The sequence below is a fragment of the Oncorhynchus gorbuscha genome, linkage group LG06 (genome assembly GCF_021184085.1).
Source record: "Oncorhynchus gorbuscha isolate QuinsamMale2020 ecotype Even-year linkage group LG06, OgorEven_v1.0, whole genome shotgun sequence".
Taxonomy (NCBI): Eukaryota; Metazoa; Chordata; class Actinopteri; order Salmoniformes; family Salmonidae; genus Oncorhynchus; species Oncorhynchus gorbuscha.
Genome location: NC_060178.1, coordinates 73,403,558 through 73,416,412, shown reverse-complemented (window position 1 = coordinate 73,416,412; position 12,855 = coordinate 73,403,558). Strand labels below are relative to the sequence as shown.

Below are 12,855 nucleotides of genomic sequence, written 5' to 3'. Positions count from 1 at the left end.
TACCTGTACCGTACATGTGAGCGAAAATAGTTCTAAGTAGCGTCAAAGTATTGTTGTCCGTTACTTTACTCCAATCAGGAGAGGGGTGTTAGAGTTGACTTTTCTTTTTATAAATAAAAAATAAGGGGTTTAGAATTGATGCAAACAATTAAATTGATAGAACTCAATCTTTCTCCAAAATTAAAGCTGATCTACCACTAAAAACAAAACATTAAATCATGATTAAAAGAGTCAGAGACACACAGACAAACCCTCTGTCATGTTTGTCATTTATTATCATGTCTTGTCCCTGGAATATTTGGTTCTTTCCCTCCTTCTAAAAGCTGTTCCTACAAATCAAGTCTTCCCACAGCTGATTAGAAATTCCTTTGTGTTCCGTTCCTGTCCCGTCGGTTCCTTGGGTATTCACCATGGTCGTGTTTTTGCATGTATCGCCCTGTCCTGTCGTGTTTTTTGCCTTCATTGGGAAAGGTGTCTCTGTACTATACAACTCCAGTACTGGATTTCTGTTACTGTTTGGAACCTCTGTTTCAAATTATGTGGAATGGATTTGCTGCAGCTGGGAGGGAGATTTCAGTTAATTCAGTAAAACAAAACTGTACTATTTTGTATAAATTGATTCCTTTCTGGACATGTTCCAAGTCAGTATGACCTGTTATCCTGGCCTCATAAAAACATACTGGCAGCCCTCAATCTAGTAATGAGTTCCAGAACTTTAAAGAGGAGATGATTCGGGTTTTTCCATACGGATTATTCTATTGAGTTTCGCACTGAAAGTTCATTTCCCTGCTCCGCATCGCAACCATCTCCTCCTCTGGCGAGAGTCTGAGCCATTGGACCAACACATTTTTATGCCAATCAGGAAGGGGGTTGAGAAGTTGTTTTCAGAGTATCAGATTTGGACCCCTTTAACCCTCACAGTATCGAGTTGCAGTGCTTTTTATTTTGATTTTTTATGGTCATCACAGCTCTTAAATCATGAAAAAATAAGGGGTTTCCCGAGGGATTCTTCCTGGGCGTGTTGTCGGTTAACAGTCTGGGGAATTGAAAGACAGGTTAAGAAGCACTCACGCACACTCCGCTTCCGCGCTTATGTCCTACCTCCTTTTCGTTCCTGTTTCGAGAGTTCTTGCAGTGGGCCACCTCCAAGTTGTCATCCCGGTTTCGAGGCACTCTTCGTCTCGCCAGCCGCTTTACCATCTTGTGAGCGCATCAGGAGGGGACAGTGGGCTTGTTCGGACCGCGCAGACAAGTTTGATGCAAATGATATTTGATTTTTTCTCCGTGACTCGAGAAACAATTAAATTGATAGAACTCAATCTCTCCAAAATTCCCACACCTGCGATCCTTTCCCCTGATTAGAGTCCCATTTAACTTGTTTAGTATTCACCACATTGCGTTTCGAGTCCCTGTCCTGTCGTGTTTTTGCTGTGATTGTGTCATTCAAGATGCTGCAAGGTGTCTCTGTCGACTACGGCCTGCGCCTACCCGAAGCGACCTGCAGTCTGTGGCCGCTTCTCCAGTTATTCCCCTCTACAGACTAGAGGATTTCTGTTATTCCCTGTTTGGACTTAAATAAACTCTGTTTCTGTTAAGTCGCTTTTGGGTCCTCTTTCACCTGCATGACACCCTCTTGGAATAAAAAACAAACAAACAGCTAAAAAGGGTTAAACATCTACATGTATACTATATATACAAAAGTATGTGGACACCCCGTCAAATTAGTGGATTTGGCTATTTCAGCCACAAAGGTGTATAAAATTGAGCACACAATCATGACATCTTCATAGAAAAACATTGGCACTAGAATGACCTTACTGAATAGTTCAGTGACTTTCAAATTGGCACCGTCATAGGATGCCACCTTTCCAACTGTCAGTTCGTCAAATTTCTCCCCTGCTAGAGCTGCTCCGGTAAACTGTAATTGCTGTTATTGTAAAGTGGAGAAGCAACAACGGCTCAACGTCTAGAAGCAACAACGGCTCAGCTGCCAAGTGGTAGGCCACACAAACTCACACAACGAGATCGCAGAGTGTTGAAGAATGTAGCTCGTAGATATCGTCTGTCCTCAGTTGCAACACTCACTACCGAGTTCCAAACTGCCTCTGGAAGCAATGTCAGCAGAACGACTGTTCGCCGAGAGCTTCATGAAATTAGTTTCCAGCCACACACAAGCTTAAGATCATGCACAATGCCAAGTGCTGGCTGGAGTGGTGTAAAGCTTGCCGCCATTGGACTGGAGCAGTGGAAACGTTCTCTGGAGTGATGAATCACGCTTCCCCATCTGGCAGTCTGACAGATGGATCTGGGTTTGGCGGAAGACAGGAGAACCCTACCTGCCGAATGCATAGTGCCAACTGTAAAGTTTGATGGAGGAGGAATAATGGTCTGGGGCTGTTTTTCATAGTTCAGGCTAAGCCCCTTAGTTCCAGTTTAGGGAAATGTTAACGCTATAGCATATAATGACATTGTAGACTATTCTGAGCTTCCAACCTTGTGGCAACAGTTTGGGGAAGGCCCTTTCCTGTTTCAGCATGACAATGCCCCCGTGCACAAAGCGAGGTCCACACAGAAATGGTTTGTTGAGATCCATGTGGAATAACTTGACTGACCTCAACCACATCGAACTCCTTTGGGATGAATTGGAATGCTGACTGTGAGCCAGGCTTAATCACCCAACATCAGTGCCCGACCACACTAATGTTCTTGTGGTTGAATGGAAGCAGGTCCCTGCAGAAATGTTCCGACATCTAGTGGAAAGCCTTCCCAGAAGAGTGGAGGCTGTTATAGCAGCAAAGGGGGGACCAACTCCATATTAATGCACGTGATTTTGGTATGAGATATTCGACGAGCAGGTGTCCACACACTTTTAGGAATGTACTGTATGTACTTAAAGGTCTTGCCCATCCAAGAAAAGTATCCTATGATAGAGTATGTACGCCTTTGCATAATAATCAATTGAATCCTAACCACTGAATGTTTTATTTATTGTACCAAACAACTACAATAGACCTGTTTTTGTATGAAGCCAGTGAATATTTCATCAAACATGGTTACTCACGACATCTATCTGACTTTATACTGACACCTCACTGTTTGCAGTATGGATAATTGGCATGCATCTGGGCAGAAAAGCAATAGATGTAGCTGGCACATGTGGCGCCCCTGCTGATTCGAGCTGTCAGGAGCGTTGATTAACTGTGATGAATCACTCTCCCACTTTATATCCAATCAGAAACCTCCCAGGAGGACTCCATTCTGGTCACCTTTAACTAAATTATTTTTTGGCTGCATAGAGCTAGCGGCAGGGACAAGGCTGCAACCTGATGCTGCTGTTAGCATTATTCTGCCATTAAGCTGCAGCTGTGAGAGTAATGTCTGGAACGGTGTCTGTGTATTAAGCAGCTAAAGCCCCTCGACCTGTGGCTAAATCCTCCGTGTGACTTGGAAGGACAGCTATGGACTTTTGGATGAAAGTCAAACAGACAGACAACAACAGACATCCAGGAAGTTAGGTGGTATTTTAAGGAGTATTAAAAATCTTTATTGAGATCTAATATTATAATCAGTCCCTACAGCAGCGTTCCCCAAACTAGGATTCGCCTGATTTGGAAATGGAGTCGCAAGAGAAACTTGTTCTTGGTTTATAGAACCGAATCGTTAAGTCCATAACTTCCGGTAGCCACTAGATGCGGTTGTAAAAAACTGAGCGGTTTCTGTGGCTTTTTAACAGTTTCATCTACTGAAAGATAAGACTCTGAGGATCACATCCATGTCTTGTGTTTCCTTCTACAATGCCCACAAGGACTCATTAGAACAGAGTGGGCAAGACCCGACACTTAATCAGACTGGGGGGAAAGGAACATTATCAATGAGGATCTTATTTTCTACACAGAAGGTCACAAAAAAATGATTGCCTGTGTATCTTTTGAACTTCCCAATACCTTTCTGATACATTTCAGCCACTTCAACACTTGCTTCTTTAAGATTGAAATATTGTCCAAAAATGCTGCCAGATGGATTTGTAATAGACTGTCATAGCCCCAATTAAACGAGTAAACATTGGCTATTGATTACATCACATTCTTTACATGGTGGGTTCATGGTGCAAACATTTTTGGGGACCCCTGCCCTACATCTTCTAAGACGGACAATGAGAGTGGAGGAGTCAAGACAACCCTGTGGAGAGTCCCGACTCCTCCAGACCGATGTGCATTGTGGAACCGTATACCTGAGCTCCAGCAACATAGGGGTTATCCTTTGATCCAGTCCAACAGAAGAGCTCGGGCGAAAAAAACTAATCAATAGTTTTCTGTACTCACAGCCTCAGGTTTCTATTTTAACATGCCTGGCTATTGATTAGCTTTCAGATGAGAAGTCTCCCTACGACATTACACTCTAGGTGGATTTGGGAGTCTTTAGCGGAACAAAAAACCCTTGTAAAGTAGGAAGGAGGCAGCAAGGGAACGTTAACATAGAACACCTATCTCAGTCAGTGCTCACTGAGGAGGCTGAGGCCACAACTCTAACAGATAAGAGTACAGCTGTACCCCAACATCAAAGGCCCAGGCTTGGCCTGTGATTGACACATCCTGACACAAACAGCCAGACGGGGGAAATGGAGCTGCTTTATCAAAGTAGCCATTTTAATGACATTTGTTTGTCAGGTGGCAGAAGGAATATTGATATGGAAATGTTACCATCAAAGACATCTCCTTTTTATATTCTCTTTCTCTCACACAAACATTTTCAGTTGGGGAAAGTACAGAGAGTCAAACACCAAAGCAATAACATTGAGAGTGGTTTTGGTTGGTTGGTGGAATCTAGGGTTGGAGCTGTCGTAATACTTCTCCCAACACATCAGAAAGTGCAGAGGTACTCTTGAGTCCAAACAACACAAATACTGTTCTCCCCCATTCCTCTCCCTCCTCTCACTCTATAAGAACCCAAGTGGCAGTCTGTCCTCATTCACTGCTGGACTCCGAGTTCATTATAAGAGTGGCATTCCAACTGCAGTGAGCTGTGTTGACAGGCTCTCAGCATCGGTGCTGTGTGGTCCATCTGCAAGGTTGGGACTACATGGGTTTTCACACATACACAGCTCAAAGACTTCAGAGAGAATCCTTTAAATGCTTTAAATGCCACTTTTGCATGTTTATGTGCTGACCTCATAATCAGCATCATGATCTGTCATCAGCTTAAACCACAAAAACATAATGGGGAAAGGTCATCTACAGGTTTTAGAAAATAATGGAGTGATGTAGAAACTCATCTTTATTCATAGTAGCACTTCTCAGATTTTTTGATGTCCTTATCCTTTTTTCACCGCTACCTCATCATATAGGCAATTTCAGTCCAGCCAGCCCATGCTGCACAGAAGACTCTGTTTTACATTTTGTGTCACATTTTACCACGGGTTTCATTTTTCTTATTGGCGCACTGAACACTAAATGACAATTGGCTGACATTTAAAAGGGGCTTTATCTACAGAGTGATTGTACCATAGCTATATCTCTGTGGCGATAAGCCAGACCATTTTGAAAATTTCTCCCATTTCCTCAGTTTAAAGCTACAGTACATCAACAACTCCTTTTGGTTTAGACTTTGAAGAGTTAACCTCCAATGTTATTCCACTCATACAGCAAACAAGCGTTTTATTATTATAGTTCTAAAAATCGGGGGGGGGGGGAATATTTACATTGGTCAGTATGAGAGGCTCCAGATCAGTGAGTGTTCAACACTAGGGTAATATGAAACTGTGCTGTGTATTCATCCATTTCCTCCACTGCTTGCCTCTTCAGCAGGGGCAAATGGTCTGGGAGTAATGCAAGTCCACTTGAATCTAGGAGAAATGGCCTCTCACTGCCTTCTCTATGCATCAGTGCATCACAAGATGGCAAACTGGGGGGCGGAAAAGGAACAATTTTATTGAATTCTCTTCCTCTATTCTCCATTACGTTCTTGCTTACGCTCACACACATGCAAACGCACACAAAGGAATGCACAAAATGAATTCAATGATCTGGTACTTCATCCATGAGCAGGTGCACTGTGGTGAACTCTGCATGTAATTGAACGATGTGTGACTGTGTGAGTAAACCATTTACTTTCAAACATATTTAAAGAAGGGCACATCCCTTGAATGAGATGACTCACCATGTCTGTCTTATGACAGCAGTTACGGCTTTTGTGACCATTGACACAGGAACTACTCCAAACTTAGTATGTTTCACCTATACCCTAGCCTGGCGCACAGGCAACAGCATGACACTTCTTGATAATGAGAAGCAATGAGCTCTGCAGGCAGTGGAAGCCCAGAAGCATTCAATGAGCCATTTAATAGAGTGAAACAGACATCAATATAGGTAGTTCCCACTGAAAGAAACTTAGGGTTTCTATGACGAAATGGAGGGGGAAATAAAAAAGATGCACCGCTTGTATTAAAAGAAGAAGTAGAAAAATACAAAACTCAGCTCCAGCAAAGAATCATGTTGTGGTCTCTGATGTTATACATTTGCAATCTGCAGATTTAATTTGTGTTTCAAGATTTTGTAACTTTTTTGAGCTCATAGTATTCTCAATGTGAATTAAATGGCAAATGTAGATCACATCAAAATGTGATGATACGTTCTGTTCCTGGGATGTACACTCTCTCATGTGGCAACTTCCACCACATTAAGAGACTGACTTACTCATACTTCAAAGTGACTCACCCTGACTCATCGTACGGCTAAAAGCATTCTATCTGCCCGGAGAAAATATTTGAAAATAATTAAATTAAACTTAGAACTGTGTGCTGTGCACAAACTTGTGTGTGTGTGTGTGTGTGTGTGTGTGTGTGTGTGTGTGTGTGTGTGTGTGTGTGTGTGTGTGTGTGTGTGTGTGTGTGTGTGTGTGTGTGTGTGTGTGTGTGTGTGTGTGTGTGTGTGTGTGTGTGTGTGTGTGTGTGTGTGTGTGTGTGTGTGTGTGTTCATGCAATCAGGCTCAGTGCTCTCCACATCCTCCTCACACATTTATGCTGCTGTTCTAATACTATTCTATTATTTTCTCTTAATAACAATTAAGGACACCCAGTGTTCTTTAAGGCAGCTGTGTACCTTATAAGCTTCACGGATATTGTTCCAGCTTTATGTCTGGTTTAGTCCTTCGGAGGCCTACAGTACCCAGAGTAGAGGTGGGAATACAGACTGTAGGGCCTGGGGGTGTGTAGGAAAGATCAGGAATAAACCTCACTATAATCAGGAGGGTGCATAGGAGAATGCCCAGAGTGTCACTGGAGATTATTAGGCTCAGGTCCCAAGCAGGGGCCTATTACAGATTCATTACATCTCACAATGTCTCCCTTTGTTCCTTACTATGAATCAGTCGGCTGATCTATGAGTCCTCTAAGCCTTACTGAGACAGCCATGTTATAGGGCTGTCTGGGAGTAGGGGTTGTGAGAGGCACTGTGTTGACCTAAACCTCTCTGACACCCGTTCTGTCTCCCCTCTCACCCTTATTGTCTCCTTCTCACCCTGCCTGGCCCATAAATCTCTCATGATGAGGTGGAATGGATGATCTGTGAGACCTGTCGCTAAGAAAGAAATGTGCAACCGTCAATCAACATAAAGAGCTTTTCAAAAGGGAATAAGAAGCACCTTCAGATTCTGAGAGCTTTCTCATAAATCTCTCAGGTTCTGGTAGCTCAGAGCGGAAAATGTCTGGGGCTGTTAATATGAACTATGCTCCTAATATGAACTATGCTCCTAGGCGACAAATGGAGCATTGACATTTGGCTGTATTCTAACTAACATATACAATGGCTTTTGAGCCATTTCCACTTTTCTGAAATTGGAGTCATTGTTCTGGAAACGTTATTTGGATGTCTCTTATTTGCCCAAGCACTCTTCAGGTTTCTGCTGTTTATGTCTCTATCACAATTGATGACAAAATTGTCCCATTTCAATGTGCTTATTAAACTAATCTCAGACTCTCTTATTCCCCATCACTAGCCACACAATATGCCACCTCACGCGCACTGGATGGGAGTTCCTCATAACAAAGACCAAGGCATCAATGGATTGCGCCTATGTGATCGAAAATAAGGGAGAATATTGCCATCTAGAGGCGGCTCATAAACTACCAATGCGCAGATCGAATTGTTGACAACGATGTGCGATTTAAACACAGGATGTATGATTTAAACACACCCCAATAATCTATGCTCCAACGTGACGCATTTTTGTAATTTTACCAACTCCACACCACCACACTGTGTTGAGCTCTCATTGGACACTCAGAACTATAGATCTCCATGCAAGATCACTTACAATGGGCATGCATTTCATTGGGGCGAAATAGGGAAAGTGTGAGGATTGTAAAAATGTTTAAACACAATTCCACTAAGAACATGCACAGCCAGCATTTAATCTGTATACTTTCACAAAGAAGCCAGGCGTCCATCCATGAACTTCGTACTAAGTGTCACAATCGTAAACTCTTAATAAATCCATGTCCTTACCTGAAATAATGGGGGCCAGTCGGAACATGTCAGACAGCCGGCTATTCATGGTCTCGTAAGGGGAGTCCTCCAGGAAATCGTTCCCTGAAAGGAATAATGAAATACAATGTGATTTTTAACATACTCCTGCAGTCTTAATAGGCATGTAAATGTTGCAGACAGATACACTGAGAAAAAAAACACAACATGTAAAGTGCTTTCTCTCAAATGTTGTGCACAAATTTGTTTACATCCCTGTTAGTGAGCAATTCTCCTTTGCCAATATAATCCATCCATTAAACAGCATGATCATTACACAGGTGCACCTTGTGCTGGGGACAATAAAAGGCTATTCTAAAATGTGCAGTTTTGTCACACAACACATTACCACAGATGTCTCAGATTTGAGGGACAATCTAATTGGCATGCTGACTGCAGGAATGTCCACCAGAGCTGTTGACAGATAATTGAATATTCTGAAACAAAGCTGAAAATGTTCCTGTTCTTCCATGGCCTGCATACTCACCAGACATGTCAACCACTGAGCATGTTTGGGATGCTCTGAATTTACATGAGTGTTCCAGTTCCCGCCAATATCCAGCAACTTCACACAGCAATTGAAGAGGAGTGGGACAACATTCCACAGGCCACAATCAACAGCCTGATCAACTCAATGTGAAGGAGATTGGTCGCGCTGCATGAGGCAAATGGTGGTCACACCAGATACTGACTGGTTTTCAGATCCACATCCCTACTATTCCCAGTTATGTGAAATCTATAGCTTAGGGCCTAATGAATGTATTTCAATTGACTGATTTCCTTATATGAATTGTAACTCAGTAAAATATTTGAAATTTTTGCATGTTGCGTTTATATTTTTGTCCAGTATAGCTAGATAGAACAATTTCATTTAAAGAGAATGCACATGGGTTATTGTTTTCACTAAATGTTTATGAGCTACCATGGGCTGTGTTTAGACACTAATTGATATTTCGACCCATCAGATCAGCTCTGAAAAAGATCTGATGTGAAAAGATCTGATCTGATTGATCAAAAGACCAGTTGGTGAAAAAAATATCAGAATTGGGCTGCCTGTCTAAAAGTTACCTTTACACAGACAGCCAAATTCCGATATTTTTTCCACTAATTGGTATTTTGATCAATCACATCAGATCTTTTCACATCAGATATTCTTCAGAGCTGATTGGTAAAAGGATCAATTAGTGAAAAAAAGATCAGAATTGGTCTGCTTGTGTAAACACAGCCTAAAACAGCCATGCAAATACACATGGGATGGGTATCTGGGTCAGTCAATGTCCATGAAGCCCAACAACTCATTAGCCTACAGTTGATTAGGTATAGTGGTCAGTTGCACAACTGAGATCCCATTCTGCCCCACTGGACACTGGGATTAAGCAGTACACTTTTTTGTATATGATCAACTCCAAGATAATGAGTGCAAAGTGCCTTTACACTCGATTCATTCCAAGAGATGTCTTAAGGATATTACCTTTCCCAGTATGCACTGGCGGGAAAGTTCACATACCTAATAATGTGGTGTTTTCTTACTGAATCGGTTTTTACTTTAGCAGTTTACATGGTCCAGTAATACATTAGGCCTAATCATACAGCAGGTCTGGGATTTAAAAAAAGATATATTAATGTATAGACTTCTGACAATTATTGTGTGCTTGCTGTGTTGTAGCTAACTGTAATGATAGTGCATACCTTGCAAAGTCTGATAGATTCCCCAATAAATGCGAAGGCAGTTCTTCTCTTTCTTCATGCCCCTTTTACACCTGCAGTTGTACAGGGGGCTCTGCTTGACTGCGTCTATGGCACTCCGACATTCGTCCTGCGCCTCCAGTCCAGCCACCATGCTAAAGTTTCTCTCCTTCCCTCCAGCAACGCACTGTCTCATTGTCCGATACTTGGTACTGCATCCTTGCTCCTTCATACACTGCTCACTCGCCTTGACACAATCGAGGCGATTGGGACCAGAAAGAGCATTCTCCTGGGCATACAAAACATCTGCGGAGAGAATAAATAATTATAGGCTAATAATAATAATCATGTTTCTGTCGTGTATATGTTAAATATTGTAGACAATACGCGATTTGGTCTCAATAAATATTCAGAGATTATTAAACTAAATTAAAGCAGTTTTAGATATTGAAATATTGATTGTATTTACACAACTCCAAACAATTAAGGTGACAATAACAACAACACAAACATCTCCATAGACTACTAGTCAAATACTAGCGTCCAATGCATTTCATAGCCTATCAATTTGTGCAACAAAAAATAAGCAAGTAAAGGATAAGTAAAGTTATTAAATATGACGCACATGTTTTTGCAACGTCGGCTGTAACAAGGGTAGGCCTATATAGGTTATGATAATGAATTGTCACGGTCTTTAGTTGTGTCTAGTTCAGAATTAGAACTCAATTGACTTCGATTAGTATACATGAGCTCGTAATTGACTTTTCACTAGTCTTTGGGCATGACACGCATTTGGATGGCCCATTTCGCTCCATAATGACCACCAATTTTGCTATTTATTTAACTCAGCTGGCCTCTAACTGATTATCATTGTCAATTTACAAAAGTAGATGATATACTGTATATTTACACTAGGCATTTGTAGTGTATATTAATCATAGGCCTTGAAACTAAAACTTACCTAAAAGAGGCAGAACGACATAAAGAGTGACGAAGATCATTGCGTATCTATCCGTGCGATGCCTTGTTACAATGGAATTGATAGAACGTCTAGAAAAAAAACTTCGTGCTTTTATTCCAATCTATTCAAATCCATTGAAAACATCGGGGCATGAGGTCCGACATTCGGAACACATCCAGCTGACTTCATGCGTAAAACATTCCAACCCAAAAGTACTCCAATTTTGCGGCAGGCAACCGAAACCATCAACCACAGAATGATTTTCTTTCCGTGGAAAAACTAAACAAAAGACAACGATAAGATATCATAAGGAGACAAAACGAACGGGCCAGAGTGCTCTCGGAACTCCAGCTCGTAGGATGCCCGCGTGTGTCTGAGCGCGCGACGATGCTGTGCTCAATAGTGCAGTGACCACAGCCTGGCAGCAGCAGCAGCAAGACAGAGGAACTTCTGCATTTCAACGTGGATTTCGGTGATGACAATTAGATACATTTTGTTATTAAACTTTTTCAGGCACATTTTCTTTCTGCAGTTGGCATACAGTGTTGATGTGTGGATAAATGAATGCGAGTAAGCTATTGTCTGTGCGCAATAAATGAATTGCACACATGACACGAACTGTAGGCTTTTTTGTACACTCTATCCTAAATCAGTCTATGACACTATTTGCAATATTTGTTATTGTTATTCTGCGCTCAATTTAATAAAACATAACCTAGTGTCTTGATTAATTTCTTAGGACTAGACTTCTCCACTACAATCTTCAATATTCCATTATTCTTGGGGTCACAGAGTTCATGGGTTCAACATTTAAACGTAAAACATATGTTATGGGAATATCCCATGTCAAAACCAAAGCTGCTATCGTCGATCAAAACGACACACTAATTTTAGCGAAAGACAAAATACAAAATTACATTTCTTGGTGGACGTGTGCATTTTCTAACCAATTCGATGAAAGCCTGTGTTTGTTCCTTTTTCCACATTGAAAATCGAATCAGATCGTCTCGTATCAATGCTGCCGTATGCGCATGCATGATGCGCGTTCGCCACCCATATGGAACGTGGAAAGAAAAATGAGACGGAGCCTAAATTGTCTATATGCTGTGCTGCTCACAGGGCCAACGATGCACTAGGCATTCCATAATTGGAGAACAGTGTGGAGCCGTCAGTGCAGCCAGTCAATCCACTGTTGACATCGAGTAGCCTATAAAATGGTGAGCATGGGTGAATATCGCCATCTATTGGTTTAAAAAAAGCCTCAAAATGCACCTGATTGTAAATAATGCTATCACTATGCCTAGCCCTAGACGTGGCTAATGTAAAATGAAACTAGGCTATTCAAATCAAGGCTATTCAAATAATTCAAATGGAGTGGTTTGTGATCATTAAAATGTTAACATTTCATTAGGCCTATTAGGTTCATTTGACATACTTTTCCATATTAGATCTTTTTAACTGTGGGCATTGAATAACAACGAGATAGGCATTCCATGAATAAATGAGACATAATCCATGCCATATTGGACCGAATCAACCAACAACAATGCTCCCCTCAACTTCACTATATCAACTGGACTGAATCCTTTAATACACAAATGGGAAGCTGAGAGACGAGAGCCATAAGCATTGATACAGATAGTGTGAAAAAAATAGACAAGGTGTCCTCAAGGCCAAGCGAGATGTCAG

At 41.6% G+C, this 12,855-nt stretch overlaps 1 protein-coding gene across 2 annotated transcripts in view; it reads right to left on the bottom strand.

The window, feature by feature from the left end:
* Nucleotides 1-11,655, bottom strand: part of gfra1a (gdnf family receptor alpha 1a) — a 102,341-nt gene extending 90,686 nt beyond the window's left edge. Inside the window, exons 1-3 of one of the 2 annotated variants that reach the window (XM_046354012.1) lie at nucleotides 11,167-11,655; nucleotides 10,209-10,511; nucleotides 8,502-8,585 (exon numbers count right to left, since the gene is read on the bottom strand). In XM_046354012.1, the coding sequence (XP_046209968.1) occupies nucleotides 8,502-8,585; nucleotides 10,209-10,511; nucleotides 11,167-11,206 (427 nt within the window). In that variant the 5' untranslated portion in view covers nucleotides 11,207-11,655. The remainder of the gene's footprint in view (nucleotides 1-8,501; nucleotides 8,586-10,208; nucleotides 10,512-11,166) is intronic. The other variant, XM_046354013.1, reaches the window with a different exon arrangement.
* Between the last annotated feature and the right edge of the window lie 1,200 nt (nucleotides 11,656-12,855).